Here is a 21,397-nt window from a genome sequence, read left to right on the forward strand (position 1 = left end):
CACTTTTGGAAATTAGCTTTGTGAAGCACAGACTCTGTGTAGCTTTATTACTGCTTGTGGCTTTCCTCTGCATGTCCATATTCAATATGAGCTGGACATAATTGCCAGTTTCCACTTAAGTGATTCTTATCTTTTATGCATCATATTGAAGTCCAAAAAGTTGACTTGTTTTGGGTGCAGTATCTTGTATTAAGAAAACTATCATTTTAGAATTTGGAAACTTGCTGATTGGTTGAATACTTTGGGGAACATCTCAGAAATTAAAACTCCTTGCAGTGGTTTTTCATTTTATGTGTTACAGGTGCTTGAAATCATCCTTCTTGGTCCCTGGTTTGACACGTTGGTTTCTAATGTCTTCTATCCTTTTCCTTCTTGGACTCTGTGACCTAGCATAAAGATCCATGTGTATCTTAAGGCTGCACAGCCCCTGTGTTACCAGTAATTTCAGATGCTACTGCCTGTGTTTGTGCAGTTTGCACCTCCTATAGCTTTTACTGTCTAAGAAGAAACTAATGACTTTTTTACAATGGGACTTTCCCACCAATTTTCAGAAATTCCACTTTATTCCAGGACATTTTTTTCCTCATCAATTGTAATTAATGGGACTTTCCTACCAAGTTTCAGAAATGCCACTTTATTCCAGGACATCTTTTTCCTCATCAGTTGTAATTTACTTCTCTCTTTACCCAGACTCCTGTTATTAGTATAATAATAGTATATTACTTTCATTATTTCTGTCATTTATTTATTTTGAGTTTGTATTAGGCTTTCTTCTTTGCATTCCTGTGCTCAATTTAATACCTTCAAAACACTTCAGGTGACTTAAAAAGAATAGTTTCTACCTGCAGGATGCAATATATAACATCTAAACAAAACTCTTCCCTATTGGGATGAAGCCTAAAATTTCACAGTCTGCAGTTTTTTTGCTTTGTACTGTCCAGTTCAGTTATTTAACTTTCACTCACAAGACTGGGATACTTTCTAAGAAGATGACACGGTCTTTCCTCTTCAGCAACCTGCATTCTTAAACCTTGTATTTTCTTCAAGATGCCAGTCCATTTGTTCTTGTAAATCTGTGCCCACGATGTCCTTGACAGTGACTCAGGTCCTGTCTTAGATTAGTCTTGTATCCTTGCTGAAAGGCAGTAGCACTTCTCCTTTATCTGTTGTCTGTTCTTAGCCGGATTTTGAAATGATCATTGCTTTTAAAGGAAACAGTTGTCATGTAAGTTTGAGGTCATTTAGAAAAGTCATCCACAAAACAGTAAATGAATCTCAACTATAACTAATGATAGTAAGGTTGATCTATAATTCAATTAATCTTCAGGAAAGATTTAAGGCTTAAATAATTTAAAGCCTTACGGTTATTCAACTATGTCCCTTATTAAAGGTTTTCGGTTGGTTATCATTGCCATTAAAAATGCCATTCTATTTTATTTTGATTTTTAATCCATAGGGTCTTGTTATGCCTTTGTTCAATATATTAAAGTCTTTTGCTATCAGAAATCTTTCTCTTTTATGACTTACAGACCATGATCAAGTCACTCCATTCATCTTCCCAAACAGCAAAGTTAAATCGAGCTGTTTTAGGTGCCTCACAATAATGTTCGACTCATGTCATGTAGTACTTATCTGTTGCCTTTCTTTTTTTCTTTATGAATGACTAGGCTGTATATTATTCAGACAGAAGTCATGCTATATTAGGCCAACAGTTATCTCTTAGCACTGAACTTACATTGCCATAAAAGAATATGTAGTTCTTTTAATAAGATCTTACACTTTAAATTAAATAGTATTATGGGATTTTTTTCTTAGTAGAGTGCATCCTGTATCACTTACACTGTGATTTTGCCAAATCAGAGCTAAATTAACTGGCTCAGAGCCACACGGATGATCCCATTTCCCTTTAAAATACTTTTTAAATAAAAGTATTTGCTGATTTTCTGGAACACTTTCAGAACTCCAAAGTTGTTTTGAAAAGAAAGCCCATTGCTTCCATCTGCTTGCCAGACAATTTTAAGATTCTTGGTTGTGAGTTTCTAGCTATGCAAGTTTTAGGATATTTTATTTAACAGGTAGAACTAAACATTCTCCTCAGTCTCACTGGCAACAGATAATGTTTCGTTACTTCTCTCTCAGATTTGTCTATGGCATCCAACTTCTTTCCTAATATAGAATATAATTATGAGCTACTGCCTCTTTTCTGCATTGTTACTAATATTTTATCATCTTTGCATCTAGTAAAGGATATATGTCATGTCTAGGATTTTCTTCTTGCTAATATTTTGCAGATAATATACCTGAGAGCTGCTCAAGTTTACTAGTACATTTTTAGAACACAGCAGGAAATTGCTTAGTTCTACATTTTCTTATCTACAAGATAGGTACCTGTTCAGTCTGCTTTTTGGGTACCACAGACTAAATTTATGTGCATGGTTTCTTGTTTCTGTATAGTAGAGCATCCCCTGCATTACAAATATTAGAGAGATGTAGTGACTTGTCCAACAAACATTTTGATTTCATGGAGTGTCTATGTAATGAATGAAAAAAAAAAAAAAGAACTGGAAGAAAAGAAATGATGATTCCAAAGAACTAGAGTCTCTGCCTAGTTTTGCTACTGAATTAGGGTATATTTTTGGAATGTCTGGACACAGCTACAATATGGGGCCATTTGTGTCCTTTTTCATATGTTAAATTGATTAACCAACTTGGGGCAAATGCTCCAGATGAATTGTGTTTATGAGAAAGAAGTGTGGGTACGCTAGTCTTTCCAGCAGAGAGAGAATTACAGAGCAGGGACCTCTGAACTGAGAATGTTAAAGTGTGAGAAGGATTGAATATCTACCTCTACAACAAAAAGGGAACCAAAGGAGAGGCTATTGCGTTGTAGGCCTCTTTTTGTGGTATGCATAAAGATCCCTCTAAAGTAGCGGCCTTCACTTGTAATCCTTGGACTACTTTAGGTCTGTGAAAGGTAAATGAAAAGCTAGAGGCTTAAGTTTGTTAAAAGGATGTTTAGATTTCCATGCAAAATACACACGCATCAGTAGATCCACAAAGGCTGAGAAACACATTTCTAGATTACTTTAGTAGGCCGTTTAGTTTCCCTGCCTGAGATGCATAGGCCTATTGAGTAGCACACCCACTCATCAATCAAGCCTTCATCCAAACTCAGGGGTGTTTGCTGCTCTAACTATAGGATAAAATTGAAGTAGCAAAACCCAATACACTTACGGGGTGAAAAAAGAGTAATAACCATTGGAGTTAATGTATATGGCTTTGCTACTAAAATAGTTACCCAGGTATTAATACTATAGCACTGGCCTCATATGGCTGTACAGCGTATTCCAGTTTGGGTAACATCCTCCTGTGAAATCACGTATCCATACTAGTAAAACTAGCTCATAAAACTATTTCCACTAAAAAAAAATCACACCCCTCAAGTACAGCAGTAACATTTCAGCTGCAGATCAAGATGCTTTTTGCATCCTGAGAGATGTACCTCTCCATGAACATCAGTGCTTCAGCTTTTTAAAAGACAAACAGCAAACTTTTCCAGATTTAGAGTTTAGAAACTAGTTTTTACTGGACTGGTAGCATTTGTACTGGCTGCCAGACCATGCAAGTATGCTAAACTCGCTCTCCCCTTTTGTTTCCAGTTTCAGAGTGGCAGTTAATGAGGTTAAAGATATATTTGTTCATTTTTCTACAGTTTGCTATAGACCAGATGGAGTTATTCATTCCAGTTCAGTAGTCTTGTTTTGCCCTCTAGCTAGCTGTAGCTCAGAGGATTAAGATGGGAGTGCCAGGTAGTCTCTTAACCAAACAGGTGGTGTCTAGGAATGCCTAGTTCTTAACATCAGCTTCATCTAACCTGGTAGTTCCAAGCAGGATACATCTGGGCGTTTTTGGTTTAGTATTGCGGAGGGGTATAAGAAGCAGATGGTGTCATGCAAGAGCCACATCCTTCCCCTTAATTATAAGTTTAAGGCAATTTATTAAAAAATTTTGCAGTACCTTAAGAAAAAATGTGTAGTGAGGCTTAATAATAAAGTTCAGCTTAATTGAAACCAACTGCTTCATAAGGGAACTGGAAAGAATCAGGAATAAGTGTTTTAAGTAATTAAAAATAGATCATAAATAACCTAAATGACATACGAATAGGCCTGAAGAACATTGCATCTTTAAAACAGTGGACCTCTTAATTAACCAAAGAGCAAAATGGTAGAAAAAATGAACTGTTTGAATTAATAGTTTCTTCAAGTCTGGCATTGCAGGCTGCTAAAAGGCTTAATCCCAGTATGTCTACACAGGACAAGGTCTGGCACATGGGGAGATCTTTGGGAGAAAAGAGCAGAAACAAGCCTGGTCAGTTTTCCACGTGGCCAGAGTCTAGCAGCAGAGTACCCTGTACTTACTATACAGTCTTACTATAGTAAGTACTCTTACTATACAGTCTAGCAGGAGACTCAGAAAAAAACAGAACACAGGTGGCAAGTGGACAGGAGAATGGCAGATGAAATTTCACATTGACCAAAAGTAAATTCAATGCCTCATATACATTCAGCATGCTAAACTAGCCTTAATCTCATCATGTGACAATCCTGAACATTATAGCTCCTAAAGGCCAAAAGAATTAAGATAAAAGTTATCAGTTCTTTTGTAACTGCAGTTAATGACCTCTCTTTTTGTAGCACAATACTATTCCATACATGTGCAACCACTAACAAAAGACAACTTGGGAAAGCACTTCTGAAGTTAAGGAGATCACTGATCTATGAGTGCCTTGTATATGGTCATGTAAGTTGTAATGGCAAGATGCAGAAAGAATGGCATGCTCACGTTACTTTTAATTTTGTTTTTTTGGTTGTTAAGGTACTTTAAAATTTGTACCATAATCATTTTACAACGACAGCCTCTGTTTATAATGCAGCAGCAGCAGCTGATGATAGCTGGCATATTATAAGGTAAATGGAAAAATACAGTGCTGAAACAAACTTCTACACACAGATTATTCAGCAGAAGTGTCCTGTCAGGCTCTCGAAAATTATTTCAAGCCAGAAGATTTCTGTCACTTTCAAAAGACAGGGCCTGTTTCGTCTAACAGCGAGCTGAAGGAGCAGGTATTTACCCTTTCAGAGCAGAGGGGAGTCAGGAACAGGCTGCATTTAAACCCCTCACCCCGCGAGCCTCATCCCCTCCCTTGCCCTCCCCAGAGCGCAGTGGGCCGGCCCCCGTCCTCCGTTACAGCCGCCAGGGCGGCACCGCTGGGCCCCGGCAGGCGCCTGTCGCCGCCGCCGGGCTGCCGTCCTGCGACGAAGCGGCGGCCTCGCCGTCGGGTCCCTCCCCGCGCCGCGGAACACAGGCCGCCTCGCAGCACTCAAAATGGCGGCCAGAGCCAGGCGGAAGCGCCTACAAAGAAGGGCGGAAGCGGACTCCGCGATGGGGGGACGTCTTCTTCCGGGGCGGGCAGGAGGTGTCCACCCCTCCGCCCCGCCCCCGGAAGAGCCTGCGTGCGCGGGGCCCAAGATGGCGGCCGGGATGTACCTGGAGCACTACCTGGATAGTAAGAGCCGCAGGGGGCGGGGCCGCGGGCCGCGGCTGGGGCCGCCCCGGCTGGAGGCCGCCGAGGCACGGACGGGCCGTGCCCAGAGGCGGGGCCCCGCGCTGCGCCCCGGGGCGGACCGGGCCCTAGCCGCGCGCGCGGGTGGGCGGCGGCCTGCCCCCGGCCTCGCCGCAGGGAGACCCCGGCCCCGCCCAGCCGCGCAGACCCAGCGGCAGCGGCGCCCCCCCCCCACCCCGGGGGCACGGCGCGGGCTGCCCCTCCGGCGCGGGCAGGGCTCGGCCGCGGCAGCCCGCTGCCCGTGTCCCGGCCTGCGGTGCTGCCGCCGCCTGGCTTGTCCTGGGGAAAGGGCTGAGGGGCTCTTGGAGCCGCTTTTCAGAAGCAGCAGCTTGGCTGTTCCCTTCGACAAACGATGCCGTGGTACTGAGGAGATAAAGCGAGTGTAATCTGTAGGGAGATGGTTACATCGGCTTCCTTTATTTACGGTGTATAAAAGCACAATCTCGTTTTGCTGGTCGAAGAAGAGCTATACATGTGCTAACAGGGTTGGTAGCATTCTCCAAGCCTTCCCATGATATTGTCTTGCTCTCAGTTGCTTATAACTTTGTCAAACTCTGTCCTTGAGGGAATAAGACTCTGAATGCATTTTTCCCCCTACTTGTTCTTAAAATAGTCAAATAAACGAACCGGATTAGTTGTTCCTGAAAAAACGTGTTAATGTGTTAAGATTTGGTGACCCGTTCTTTGATGAACGTTATTTTTCTTTCTGACCTAGTCCTTTGGTGTCAGCAAGGGTGGTGATGGGCAGCATTTTAAAAGCACAGTACTAGCGGCAGCGTGTTTTTTACTTTGTGACATTTGCTCAAGTTAAATATCTTGTCATCTGTCTGAATATGTTTGGAAACTGTGGAGCTTTCAGGTTGGGTATTCAGAACCAATTGCCATTAGGAAACAGGCTGAGATGGTGTTGAAATGGAAACCCAGGGTTTATTCTCATTTAACTTCAATGCCCCTTTTGTCATTAGGTGGGGGGAAAAAGCTGTGTAAATTAATTTAAGAACATTCAAGAATCAGAAGAAATGAAGTTATGACGGAAGCTCAAAAGAAGAACCTGGAAGTGAACAGGCAGGAACATCAATCCAGTACTGTGAGGAAGAGGGATGTAAAAGGCAGGAAGAAACGCTGGGTGAGAAGGCAGACTGCTAGGGAAGAGCAAGGACTGGTTCAGCAGAGGTGTATCTTTTTCTGCTCTTCTCATTCTTTTATGGGTGACTGTGTTTGGCTGAGGCTTCTGAGCGAAGATGCCTTGGAGATGGGAGGATGGGAACAGCTGCGGGCTGCATAAGAGGGGAAAGAAGCAGATAGAATAAGGCATAAATGCATAGGGAGGATGTAGTTTTTTCCTAATGGGAAAACAAGCATTTTCTGAGTAGGAGCCTAGAGCGTGAAGATAAAGGAATGAAAAACTGAGATGTAGAATCAGAAGGCAGGGATGAGGAAGATGCAATGTTGAATGTTGAAAGGTATGATAGATATCATTGGTCTGATAAATATCAAGCTGGGAAGACAGGAAGCTGTAGATGAGCTTGGTGGCTAGAGAGTGCTCCCATCAAAGCCAAACACTTTTGGATCTCATTGTCACTGACAGCTAAAATCCATGAAACCACTGAAAACTACTCTGTTTCCCTCTAGTGCAACCATGCAGAGAAAATTACAAGATATTATTTTCTCGCTCAGCTAATATGAGTGTTGTCCTACAATCGAGGTAGTTTATCATCCTGTTGCATATTGATATCAATGTGGTGATGTGGAATATCATGCTTTAATGTGTGTTTTGCTCTAAAAAATGCGCTCAATCTAAGTGTATTTAAAAACAATGGCTATGAAGATGTTAGGAAAAACATAGTAACCTTCACAGCATCGACTTAGCCTTTTCTGCATACTTCTAGAGTTCTTAAGGCTGTTGTGGATTATTTTGTCTGGTGTCCTATACGCAATGTTAATTCCCTTTGTTAGCTAATTGTAAGACACTTGTACTTAAGCTAGAGTTTATCTTTTAGAAAAGCTAATCGTATCGATTTTAATACTTCCGGTCAAAGAGAATCCTTCTCAGTCCTTGGTAAGTTAGTCTGCTAAATTAGGTTTTACGACTTTTGTCTCAATTTTCATAGCTCTGATATTCAGTTGTTGTACCTGTTTTGCCTTTTACCTATCAAACTGAAGTGTCTCTTCATAAAAAGTTTCTTCCTTGTGTAGATTGTAATTAATTAAATCTTAACTTAGGGAAAAAAAAAAAACCCTCCCGTGATAACATATTTTTCAGTTTTCTAATTAGCCTTGTTCTTCTCTAAGCCTTCTCTAATCTTTTGACATTCTGCTTGAATTTCTGACTCTCTGAAAATGTGTACAGTCCTTTATTACCAGTCTTCATAGTTCTAACTAAAGAAGTCAGATTATCATTCTTCTGTTGGGTATACCCTTATCCCTGTTCACTGTTGTGTTTCAGCTGGGAGCTAATGTTCAGGTAATTATCTACCATGATAATCAAATCTCACTGCTTCTCAGAAATATGGTACAGCGTCCTGTATCCACCACTCTTATTGTTCATTCCTAAATGTATTGCCCTATGTAAGACTTCATGGAAAGTATCTGTTTCCATTCAGGCTGTGTCTTGTTGTCCTATTAGTTTGTTCCTTTCATTCTCATTTTTTTCCAGTGTATACTTCATTTACAAGTGATCAGTAACTTTTTTCTTCTGTTGGATCAAGAACTGCTTCATGTGAAATTTGCAGAAGTGATGCAGCCACTGGTGATAGTTCTCTATAATGCCTTCCTCTCTGAAGCCTTGTTATGTGGCAGTTTAAATTCATTTTAATGTATCTCGTGTTCATTTTTTTATCATTCTAGTTTGCAAGATTCTTTCTGATACCCGCTCAAGTTTTTGCTATAAGTTGTAGTTTAATAAATTAAAACTTCTACTGATTAACTTTATATCTTTATCAAAAAAAGTTAAGTTGGGCAAGATTTTTTCCCATTTAATCTGTACTGCCAGCGTCATTTAATTCTTTGAGATGATCTCAGATCAGCTCTTCCATTTTTCTTCCCTGGATTTATGTCTGCCTGACAAAGTTCTGTTCCCCCCTCATACCTTCCTTCCCTTCTTTTTTTAAACACTAAAATAATGTTTAGAAAAAAGTCCTTAAGAAATTCACTAATGTTCCAAAATGCTGAAATTTGATACAAATAAGTAGTCTGGGATCTTTGTTCAGTTCTTTTGAAAATGTCTAATATTTGCATTTATCTGTCAGAATGGAATTCGTTTAACTTTTTAGTGCTAATGTAGACACAAATTTCAGTTGATTTTTTTTTTCTCCCACAGAGTTTCTCTTTCATATGGTTTACTGGCTGGATCTGCTCAGGGAGTGAATCCCTGAGTGTGTGATGAAAAAAAAAAAAAAGAAAAAAAGAGGGCAGTTTTTTGTAGACATCCTCTTCCATTCCTTGAAGAAAGAAAGGTCTATAATGAATTAAGTGAAGATTTTGTAGGAAGAGAAAAGGTGATCTCATGATTGAGGCAGTTCAATGCTACTCTGACAGAGTGAGTTTGATGTTTGCATTTATTTTGAGGTCATGTTTTTTACAGGTTCTCCTCGCACAGATTGTGCATCTCAAATTCTCAGTGAAAATTTGTAGTCAGAGGAGCAGATGTTCAGAGTGCTCATAGCTGCAATTGAAGTCTCTGCTTTGAACAGATAATTCTGGAAAGCTAAGCTGTATAGCATTTCTAGATATTTCAAATGGGATGCATGTAATTAGCTGGCCTCTTTAGCCTTAACCTCTTTACCTCAGTTATTCATTTTATTGGTAAGGGAAGTGGGCAACTGTACAGGTGTGCTGTGAAAAAGCATTCTAATATTGCAGTGATAAACACCTTGAAAAGTTTATTACCAAATCAGTTTTGGGATAGTGTATGTATGAATCGGTACTGAACAAAGAGGATAAAATAAAACATTGAATCACTGCTCAGTCACTTGGTATGAAAACTACTTTGTATGGCAAATCTCATGTGGTTAGGTAGTTAAGGAATATATGTTAAAATTCAGAAGCGGTCTGACAAAGCTGCATGTACAGCCTTAGTTGTTTCAGTTCATAACTCTACTTTGCGCCTCTAAAATCCTTTTCAGGAGATTTTTGTGGAACAGCAAGTTAACAATGTTTTTTTTTAGTAAAATGTTCAGCAATTTCTTATCTCTTGTATTTCAGTAGCTTTCTACTCCTTGCTGCAATTTGATACAAGATTTAGACCTAGGATTACATATGCCTTTGACTTTGCTCTAAACTGTTAATTACAAAGCTTTTTTTGTCTGAAATGTGTTATGCCCCTAGCAGGCATTTTTGCAGCAGAAAAATATGGATATTCTGTATGTATGGAACCTTCTCAGAGGAATGCCATATTTTGTCTACACTGAGCACTTCCTTCCTCATAGCAAAGGTGCCCCTTCGATGATAATACTGAGCCAATTTGTTTAGAGAAGGGGAGGAGGAATGTTTGCTGTTCCAGTTCTCTTCTTCCTGAATGGTTTTTATTTGAGCTTTTCTCTTTTTTCAGTTCTCATTATTGTCTGAAGGTAAACATGAAAAGATTTTCATCTCCTTCTCAAATATTATCCTCCTTCTAGTCTATGTTTTAAGGTCTCTAAATCATTTTATGTCTGCTTCTAAGAGGGGGGAAAACAAGATACTGAAGTGCTTTCACTCATGCTAAGAAAGCCGTGCAAGTTTAGCAAGGGGGAAACCATGACTGCAAAGGAGTTAGAGAGATGTAGAAGGGAATAGAGTAAAAGAATAAAGAAAAAATAATAGTATTTTGTGTTGAGAGCATTGAATGTACTTGAAGACTCATTAGAGGAGTTTGTGCTTGCTCAAACTTGTGTTCCAGTGCTTGGCTCAGTATTTGTTCCCCTATTGGGTTAGAAGTATGGTGAAGAGGCAAAAGGAAGAGTGGCTACTATAGTTTTTCTAGAGATAAGTTACAAATAGCTGGGATTTCTTTAGCGTTTAGATGCCTTGAGGATTGTAGAACTTCTTGGTTGTAGGCATCATTGAAGTACGTACATTTAGAAAATAGTCCCAAATAGTCTACAGCAAGTCTATGTTTGTATCTGAAAGTGTTACCAGTGTAGAGATTGTCTTTATAGTAGAGGGAATTGCTGTGCAATCATATCTGTTTTCTTCTACCCACGCTTCCCTGTTTACCCATTGAGTAGGTGTCAGAGTAAAGTAAGTATGCATAGTGACACCAAAAAAAAATTGCCGTTTGTGACAATATAACTGAGGAATGTAGTTCTCCTCAACTGTCTAGTGCCTGAAATTATGAATTGACCTCCTTGCTCACTTTTCTATGCTCTGCTGCTGCTGATGTCTGCCCAGTTGCTCAGATAGCTATGGTGAACACAAAGGTCGTATTTGTGAGTATGCTTTTTGAAGCAGTGAAGTAGCACCTTCTTTGCTGGTTCCACCCATCACTGTCCATCATGCATGTTCCTGCCTGGAACAATGAGATTGTTGCTTTATTTGCCTTTTTGAATATGGAACACTTGTTGTTCCATTTGGGATGTGCATGCCACACTGGAAGGAAATTCAAATGCCTATTTAAACATATGGTTGAACTGGTCTGATATTGAATATATCAGTATAAAATGTTAGTAAGTTATGGTGACAAAATAATAATGCTTCCAGCTTCCCCCTTCTTGAACCTCTGAGGAACAGTCAGCCTACGTTTGGTCTAACACTAACACATCTAAACACTTGGGAGAGTCATCAACATAGTGCTGATAATCTTGGTGAGCTTGAGAAGCAGAAGGATGTCACTGGCCTGTCTACTCAGATGGCTGCTTGATATTCATTCCATTGTCTTGGAGGCCACCAGTCAGGACCTGTTCCAGGAGCAGACACTAGGACATATCTGCCTCAGTGAAGAGGATGATGGAGACAACAGACTTAGATGAGGAGTCCTCAGCTGGTAAGTTAACATGGTATTGTGAAGTCATTGTGTTTCTTTGGGGTTTTCCCTCCCTTTTTATGCTGATTAGGGAGGCATCAGCTTCCTTTGCTGCTTGTTTGCTTATGTCAATAGGCATATAGAGATGCACCAGTTCACGGCTTGCCAATACTAGAATACTTATGCCAGCAGGAGCTTAGAGCGCCACTAGCAGTATGGACTCCCTTGAAAGTCATCTTCCTTCCCCTTCAACCGGTACAGCAATGTCCTTTCATTCCTGAACATTAATTAACCCAGTAAAATAGCATTATTCTTTCACTGTAGTTGCATCTGTCAGGCTTCCCCCCGGTGTAACTTCATCAGCTGAGGGTGTGATGTGTATTGTCTTTCTGTTATTCTCAGGGAACATAGCTGCGATATCAGAACTTGCTGTAGGCTAGCACTTGATTACTTTCTGGTTCTGTTACACCTAGCTACCTTCCAAATTCCCCTGTAGCTCTTTTGTCTCTCACTTCACCTTCTGTCATTGCTCTTATCCCTCCCCTATGTAGCATGTGGCCATACCTTCCTGTTCTTCCCTATAAGGTTTCTCACATCGTATTTTAGATATGCAAATCTCTTAATAACTTGTTTCTGTATTGATCATCGTATTAGTGTTGTGAAAGATCTCTTTCACCTTACTGAAGCTTTGGATTAGTTGCACCTATAAGGCCAATCCACGTAAAACTGCAAAATCTCGTGCAGAGAAGAGGATTTGATGCTTCATAGACATCATTAGTTTCTGCATGAAAGCTACTAGCACAATTCACATTTATAATGTATTTGTTTAATATAGTTATTATTGTTGATGACCAGTTCATTTAAATTTGGTTTTGTTGTTGGCTGATGTTATTATTGGAACTGATACAAAATGGCTTAACGAGACAAAGCATACTGCATTTCCTCCATATTTCTTCACTTAATCAGCAAATCTGATCTGATATTTTGGGGAAAAGTCCTGTGGTCTCTCTGGTGGTGGCCAGTGCCCTTGGGAGTTGTGTCAGAGTTAGACTGGAAATGCCTGCAGTGATGCAGATGGAATTATAAGACTTATTTAACATGTCAATCTCCCAAACTTCTGAAATCAAAGTTGATCTTTAATGTAACAATAAAGATCCCTTTACTGAAATTAACTTCATTGTCTACTGTGTTGGCTGTGGGTGCTATAGTATTGAACTGATGTAATGAGAACATTTCCAAAAGAATCGCCCCTCTCTAAGTGTACACTGTCTTTGGGGGAGTATTATTAGGTTTCTATGGTGATTATATTGACCACTGTTACTGACTGATATTTGTTTCTTTGGCCAGCGCCTGAAGTTGATGATCTAGACCACCAAGGTGTGTTGTACACTGGCCCAGGACTTGGGATATGTGATATGACCACAGAGTTCTTGGGTGGCCTTTGGCAATCCAATCAGCTGTGCTGCTGAGTACTGAATTTTTAAACTGTAGATAGTGTTAGCTCTTACAGAGGTGGTTTGGAGGACAATGTTAGTTGTTAGACTGCATACACCACTAGTGCTGAGCCACTTATGAATGCAGAGAAAGGTGCACCAATTTCAGTGAGCTCCGGAAAGACTGATCTGAATAGGAAGATAAACAATCAGGACAGAGTGGAAGCAGCTCTTTTAAAGGCTTATACTATCTAAAAGGAGGGTTAGAGGGTCATGTAATACATGCCTCTCTGCAGTGAGAGAACAAGGAAGTTGCTGAAGTTTGCCATCAGCCAATGCAGTATGCTTTGTGCTAGAAAATTTTGAGAATTGTAGTGCCAAAAATTTGTCTGCTTCCCTCACAAAATCCCTGACAATTTCCTATCTTAAGCGTGTGAAGAACTCTTGTTTTACTTGTCTGTCACAAGCAGAATTTTTTAATGTTGTGTTTAAATTGTTGGAATCTGTACTGTTTAATAAAGCAACTGTGATTTTTGTTTCAAAACATTTTCCTATTTTGTTAATAAACTTAAGCATACGTCTGAATACAGTAGGCGAATAGATGTTTTGGGAAGGACACCATGTCTTTGTACAGTGCTTGGCACAATGGATCTCTTTTTTTAGGACTCTTGAACCCTGTCACAATACAAACCCGTGATTTGGCATTATTAAAAGATAGCTATTATGGCAGACCTTAGAATGAAGGATGGCGAAAGTTATCAGGTGGCTTAGTTTCTTCGGCTCATGAGCTTGTGCTTTGCCTGTGTGAGTCAGAATTAACATCTGAGATAAGTAGCTGTGGCTTAAGTATCAGTTGCCTGCACCGACATCCTACGTACGTGTTGAAGAGTTGTTGGGGGAGGAAGCTGGTGATAGGCTCTAACTTTGGAAGAGTGAGAATTCAGGGTCTCTGTGATTCTTAAGAGAGAACACAGCATGGTATGGATGTACACTTCATGTGATGAGAAAAGAATGTGAATGGGGGAAGGAGGGATGAAAAAAGGGGAAAATAGAGAAGTGAAAAATGGGGAGACTGAAGTGATGAGAATTGGGAAGAGGAAGGAAAGCATCTCTTGCCTCTTAGCTTTAGAAAAAAATGGGGGAAAAAAAAGGAAGGGGAGGGAGAGCTCAGTGAGACACTTATGCTAATCATGGATGGGATGATCGTGCTATGGCAGAAATGCATTGGGCATGGTGGGGCTGCACATTGCTCTGTGCGGACCTGTGCAAATTAGCATAGTTGCGTTAGTCCCACTCAACCCGTTGAGCCAAGCTGTTAGCTTTCTTCACAGCACGTGTGTTCCCCGTCCTCGCCTTCCTCTCACACTGCTATGCTGTTTGTGTTCAGAGAGGCCATTGCTTTTATTTTTCTGTAAAATTGCTTTCTATATGTGACCAAGTGACTCCATTTCATTGGCCTATTCTCTGACTACCAAGGAGGTCTATATGGTATCCTGGGCAAGCTTTCTTAGCAGTGAAATTTTTTCCTACAATCCTTTTCAGAATCTAAGAATTACTATCTTTTTCTTTTTTCTAGATAATAGTACTTAGTCAAGAAAAGCTAAGATGCATCTTATAAGAAGAAAGAATAAATGAATTGTAAAGGGAAAAGGAGAAATACATGAGGAAACAAAATTACATAAATAATATGAATGCTTTGAGAAAGATAGGGAAAGTGTGTTACATTAGTAAGAATGAGGAAACAGGATTTTTTTTTTTTTATGATAAATAGTCCTATTAGGATAATCTTGTGTGGTAGCATAATACAAGCCAAGCAATCTCAACAGTGTTCTGACCACTCTGATAAATTGTGTGAGATGAAAGTGTGCCTTTTTAAGGATAGACAACAGGTTTTGACTTAAGTTGCAAATGCTAGAAAAATTCTATGTACCGAGGTAAACTGCCTTCCGTATGAGTAGTTAGTTGCTCAGTTAAAACTTGCTCAGCTGGAGTTTTGTCGTCTTATGCTTTATGTTCCTACCAAATTCTCTGGATCATGATTGTAAGGAGATACTCTGCTCCTTTCCACTTTCAGAGGAGCAGACTAAGCACCTCTATCACTGTTCTGATTGCAGCCACTGTGCTAACAGTTTTTTTGTTTTCTCCAAGTTATTGACAAAACTATTACAAAATGCTAGTCAGTAATAGATTTGTGCATCTTTACTGGTTTTCTTTTCTTTCTCTCTCTCTCTCTCTCTTTTTTTTTTTTTTTTAATAACTAATTTTGCTGTGTTTTTAGCAGGAAAGGAACCTAAATGGCAGGGGGTTGTCTGAGCAATAACTGTGGAAATCTGCTCAGTTAATGAGCTTCTGGAGGATTATTGCTCATATGTGTTTGACTGATAAATGATCTAATGACTCTGTCTGTGCTGAGCCTGTTCTAGGCTAGAGAATCAAAGCTTGGTAACGCCACTCTCTGCAGTTATGCTGGGCAGCTGAGATACACTGGGAACAGTATTTATCTCCTGTGATGTGAATTTTCCACAAGTGAAGGCAGATGAGAACACGAAAGAAAGATTGACCTGACTGAGGGCCTGGCAATGAAGCGAGGAGACACTGGGAATAGAGAGACTCGGGATGATAGGAAGGGCAGGCTGAAAGGGAGACACCAGACAAGCTGTGATACAGATGCAAAGGGAAAACACACTTTTCAGTTGAGGGTGTATGCTAACATTAGTGACAGATGGTGGCAGATTTTTGAAGTAACATCTGTAAAGGCTAGAGTATAGTCTGTTTTGGATTCTGTAGCAGAAACAAATTCTAGATGAGGTTTCTCCCACTGTTAGAAAATTGCTGTGAAACGGCAGTAACCTCATTGAGGATTGTTCCACCTAGAGAATACCATCCTCCTGGGGTTTGTGTTTGCTCAGGTATTCTGTTAATAGAAGGGCTTTACTCCTGCTGCGGGGAACGTGTGACTGTACGTAGTATGTATGTAGTTTGTGCTTTTAGTGACTTTCCTTAGAGGAGAAAAAGAAAATTACACCAATTCTTTTAAAGGGATTACAGAGTCAAGAAATAACAACTGATGATGTTCTAGAGTTAATAAACTCTGTGTAAATTTGACACATTCGCAGTGAAAGAGCAGATGCTGTTTTTCCTCTAGAGGATACCTGTCTTTGCTGCAGGAGAGGAGTGAAAAGTAGTGTACTGCTTTATGACCCATGTTTCATTTGCTGTACAAATTTGAAAGGTTTGGTGTCAATGAGGCTGGGGTTTTCAGGAAGAAAAAGGAAAGATTTTGTGATTCCAGAGCTGGATTTCATCCTTGCTGTCAGTTTCTTTTGTAAGCAATGAAAATTTGCATGGAACTGTGTCCCCATTGTTTTATGAGATGTTTTATGGAGCGTTAGGGGTCTAATCTGGTAGCAGACTGCTTGAACCTTGTATGAAGTGTGTCGTACTGGGCAAATGTGGAAGCACCAAATTTAGGAATATGCAGGAAGCATTTTACTGCTTCCTAATTTTTTGAGAACTTGATTTTGCACTGTTAACTGTCCTTGAATGCAGGGGAAGGGGAGGTGCCTGTATATACTGTGTGACTATGATGGAAACAATCTAAGTACTTAAGGGCACCTGCTGTCTGAGCTTTTCTCAGATATTTAAAATGGAAATGGCAACAATGTGTTGAAGCAATAGCTTGATTAATTATAAAGATTTTGTATGTATCTTACTACATTCTCTTTGTGGGAGGGGGAAAAATCAGGTAAAAGGGAAACGGCTTTTGAGCTTAATGAGACACAATGTTGTTTTTACCTCTGTAGGAACAAATTTCATGGCCTGCGTATGGTACTTGTACAGATCTGTCTCTTCCATTCAGAGCTCCCTTGCTGGCTGATTTGCTTTTTGGGGAAATGTCTTTACAGTGGAAACACAATTGGCAATGAAAAGAGAGGCCACTCCTGGGGTTGCTGGGACTGATGTGTTAGAGAGCTTTGATTATGACGCCTTCATTTATGTTCTGTATGTGTTAGACAGTGGATTCAGGAAGCAGACATGCTTATGTTCCGTTTCTGAAGAGCTTCTGCCACTTTTTTTTTTTTTTTTTAACCTACAAGAGATGTTTTATTCAATATAAAGGTGACAAGAGCTAAGCTTGGAATTCAGGTTAATGCAGCAACGCTAGATCTCTGTTTGATTACACAGGCATGAAAAAATGAAAATTGCTTTATTAGTCTTGTCAGTTGGGCATCTGATGATGGCTAGGGGAACTTCTCATTGCTCGTTCAAAGCCCTACAAACAAATTTGTTATTTACAATGTACAGCAGAAATCCATCCTTTCAGGTACTGCATAGATCCCACTGAGATTATGGTGCAGAAGGCAGGACAAGGAGCAGGAGACAGTGGGGCTCTCTCAGACTTGTTCTTTGGCTCTCCACAAAGTGTTTCCCTTCCCTGGTCTGTAAAAATGATGCACTGAAACTGACTCAGGTTACAATGAATTAGCATTTGATCAACTTCAGTTTTGACATCCTTGCACAGAAATAACTAAATAACATTATGTACCAATTATTGTGCTGTTTTTTTCATTACTAAATAGAGTTTTTAGATGGCTATGTTGCCTGACTTCATTATAAGTTTTGTTTTGCTGCTTTTTTAATTTAGCCCTTTCTGCATGGCAGCATTTTTCTCTTAACTAATATGTATTGTAGAACTGTGCACCTGAATTAAATGTGTCATGTTTTTATAGACTGTCTCATTTAGAGTTGACAATAAATGGAGGTCCACTAATGCGCACCAGGAAATAATGTTGGGAATTGCTTGTGTGTTTATCAGTTGAGTTAGCTTTATTTCTGCATTGGCATCCTGGATGTGAATCTGACTTCTCTATATCTCCTCCTTTCTCTGCAGGTATTGAGAACCTGCCATTTGAATTGCAGAGAAACTTTCAGCTCATGCGAGATCTGGATCAGAGAACAGAAGGTGAGGGTTAGAGATGATTTCTGTGACAAGGCAGGAAGCATGCAACTTGACGAGCTTTTCTTTCGTTTGCCTTCATCACTGGGATCTCAGGGCAGGAAAGCCTGCAGCTGCCCAGATCTTTCTATCTGTCTTAACAGAGGGCACTGTAGTGCATGTGTGTATGTATGTGTTTAAGTATGTATATTTATGTATTTAACAGTGAACTTGTTTCAGACCTCAAGTCAGAGATCGATAAACTGGCCACAGAATATATCAGCAATGCACGGACTTTGTCTTCGGAGGAAAAACTGGGGCTTCTCAAGCAGATCCAAGAGGCCTATGGGAAATGCAAGGAGTTCGGGGATGACAAGGTTCAGCTGGCTATGCAGACCTATGAGATGGTATGAAGGGAAGTGTCTAGTGCTTATCATGTGAAGGGCTCTGCTAAAATCTCCATACCTGGAAGGGCCTTATCTCTCTTTTAGGTGGCATGCATTCTTACTTCTCTGCTCTTTGTGTGAGCCTTACACCCCCTCTTCTTTGTCTGGGCTGTGTTCTGTGGTGACTCCTGGTCACTGTCATCTTTGCAGGTGGATAAGCATATCCGGCGACTGGACACAGACCTTGCCCGCTTTGAAGCTGACCTGAAGGAGAAACAGATAGAATCAAGTGACTATGACAGTTCTTCCAGCAAGGGCAAGAAGAGTGAGTATGAAGCTGCAGATTGATGCAGGAAGCAGACAAACAACTGTGGAAGTGGTGGGGATGAAGGCAGGCACTGGAATGACATGAGTCAAAGACTGCTATGCTGAAATTTGAAGGACAGGTGAAAAGAAGGTGACCTGAGCTCTTCTGGTGTGAGCATGTTCAGTATCACCAGAGAAAAAGATACAGTGCGTAGCCCGAAGTCAGTCCAGTAGGGGTGTGTTTTAGTGCCAGAGAAGTTGTTACTATCAAGTTTTATTTTTATTGGGTAGCAGATTTAACACCTTTTTCTCCTCTTACCAGAGGGCCGAGCCCAAAAAGAGAAGAAAGCTGCCCGTGCTCGCTCTAAAGGGAAGAACTCTGATGAGGAGGCACCAAAGACTGCCCAGAAGAAATTGAAACTTGTCCGCACGTAAGCAATGGGTAGATTTGGGTGAACGAGGAGAAGCATCGTGAATCAGACCAAAGAAGGTCTAGCCTAGGCTTGCCTGTAAAGAATCTGATTCCCACCCAGACCACATTGTATGTCCTTCTGTCCCTTCTTTTGGGGAAACAAGAGCAAGGAAACCTTTTAATTCTTGAAGAGGAGTGTGGCATGAAGGGTAAGGCAGGTCCCTGCATTGGAGATGAATGTATATTCTCAAAGAAGTGTGTGTGGTAAACAAGGGCATTGTTTTGGAAGACATAAAGGTGCACCACACTGGTTACTTTGTTGACCTACTTTATTCTCATCATGCAGTAGCACAGAGTATGGGATGCCTTCCGTGACCTTTGGAAATGTACACCCTTCGGATGTGCTGGATATGCCTGTGGACCCTAACGAGCCTACTTACTGCCTCTGCCACCAGGTCTCCTATGGCGAGATGATTGGCTGCGACAACCCAGATGTAAGAGTCTGCCATAGATGAAAATAGAGGAGAGGAGGGTGGAGAGAATCTTGTGCAGAAAGTCTTGCCTGCTTGGATAGCAGGCAAGCAGTGACAATAAGAGGGGTTAGCTCTGATAATGTTGAAGGGCAAAAGGGTAACTTGCCATGGCCTGCTAAGGGCATCTTTCTTCATGATTATCCCTAAAATGACAGGCTTTTTTCTTGGCACTATTTAACAAGGAAGGAGGGGAGATCTTCTTACTAACAATGTGCAGGCTGGGTATGATTCTTCATACTCCGACTGATCCTGTGAGTTAAGGTCACTGGTGTAAGGATTTAGGAATTTATGAGATCAAGTACTGGGAAACAGATGTCTCAGAAGTTATTTCAGAAGGAAATTACTCTTTGATTTACTGCTCTCCACCCCAACAGTGTTCCATCGAATGGTTTCATTTTGCCTGTGTTGGTCTGACAACAAAACCAAGAGGAAAATGGTGAGTGGATGCAAAAGCAAGCACTCTGGAGGGTCTGTAGGTCTCTGGAAAGGGGAGGTCCTGGGTGGTAGAAGAGAGAATACTGTATACACACTTAGACCTCTTAAGAAGGAAATTTGAATTGGAGAATGTCCTTTGGGACTGTATGTTGGAGGTTGCTATTGTGCCATAAATGCTGTTTTTTGTTTTTCCTTTAAACCAGGTTCTGCCCTCGCTGTTCCCAGGAGAGGAAGAAGAAGTAAAATCCTACAAGACCTCAGTACTGCTGCAGGAGCTCTCTTCTCCCCTGCCAGGGCCTAGTCACAGCTCCCCCAGCCTTTGGGGCCTTGACTGGGGGGAGTCTTGCCCTGTTTGTGGTTTGGGTCATCCCTGGAATGGTGGGTACCCTCATGACAGTACCTGTGTGTTCTACATTCCTAGCTGCTTCCAAATCCCTGAGGGAGGACCTCTTTGTGTACTGTTCCAAACAGGTCTCTGAACCTCAGAGGAAATGAATGAGGGCACCAGGGTAGCCACCAGATTCCCAGGGATTCAGGTAGCCCCTAATTTTCCTTGGCTTTCCTTCAGCCCCCTCAGAGTCCATAGCCTACTCTGTGCTTGAGAACAAGGCTTTTGGATGGGGAAAGGAAAGGAGGTAAGTCTTCAGCATTTTAGGTCTCTGATTTTCCTGGATCTTTCTCAGGAAAGAGGGAGTAACCAGGCCAGTTCTTGAGCTAGTGGGTTGGTTGAGAGACTGAAAACCTAATGTACTCCCTGTCTTTAACCATTCCACTACTCTGTCTGGCATTGAGCAGCCTCTTTTGTTGGGAAGACGAGGAGGGAAGAGTGTTTAGAGCCAGCTTTGTCTCTTATTCCTTTCCTGGGGTAAACCTGCTAGCCTGGGACACACATTGTGCAAAGGAGGAAGAATTTCTGACTGCGTGGGGGGAAATGAATTATCTAGGCTGTCTTCTGACCCCAGAATTCTCCCTTCCTTTTATGCAGTTGGGCTTCTGTGTTCTGTTGATAGTGGGAAGTTTGGGGATCCAGATCCCACTTGTAAAATACAGAACTAAATAAAGCTCATGGAAGCAAAGGGTGACAATGAGTCTCTGCAGTTTTTCTTTCTCAGCACTGCATTATTCTGAATGATGAGTCTAATACAACTTTTTGATGCCACAGTACTGAACAGTGTTGGTAAGAACAGAGAAAGGCAAAATGTCACAAGGCAAATTTAAGTCTGAGTCAGGCTTGAAAATATACCTGAACCACTTGCCAGAAGATTACTGAGCTTCTATGAAATATCTACCCCTTCAGTCATGTCCCCATGAGAGGGAAAGTATTTATTCATGTTTTTGTCAGATCATTTACTTCATCAGTTGTCTAATCTCAAATGAGAATGGAGAAGGCTA

General features: G+C 40.9%; 1 protein-coding gene across 5 annotated transcripts; it reads left to right on the forward strand.

The window, feature by feature from the left end:
• The first annotated feature begins 5,449 nt into the window (after positions 1-5,449).
• ING4 (inhibitor of growth family member 4) lies at positions 5,450-21,090 on the forward strand. Of its 5 annotated transcripts, none has more exons than XM_062594752.1 (9): positions 5,452-5,566; positions 11,303-11,585; positions 17,889-17,960; positions 18,174-18,340; positions 18,530-18,644; positions 18,948-19,056; positions 19,384-19,531; positions 19,945-20,006; positions 20,209-21,090. In XM_062594752.1, the coding sequence occupies exons 2-9, from the start codon at positions 11,546-11,548 to the stop codon at positions 20,246-20,248; spliced, it is 753 nt and encodes a 250-aa protein (XP_062450736.1). In that variant the 5' UTR covers positions 5,452-5,566; positions 11,303-11,545; the 3' UTR covers positions 20,249-21,090. The 5 variants fall into 5 exon arrangements, with proteins under 5 accessions (XP_062450717.1, XP_062450736.1, XP_062450743.1 ...); XM_062594759.1 differs by having other exon boundaries at positions 11,485-11,585; XM_062594760.1 differs by having other exon boundaries at positions 5,551-5,566; positions 11,451-11,585.
• Positions 21,091-21,397: the final 307 nt, after the last annotated feature.

Source organism: Rhea pennata, chromosome 1 (genome assembly GCF_028389875.1).
Source record: "Rhea pennata isolate bPtePen1 chromosome 1, bPtePen1.pri, whole genome shotgun sequence".
Classification (NCBI taxonomy): domain Eukaryota; kingdom Metazoa; phylum Chordata; class Aves; order Rheiformes; family Rheidae; genus Rhea; species Rhea pennata.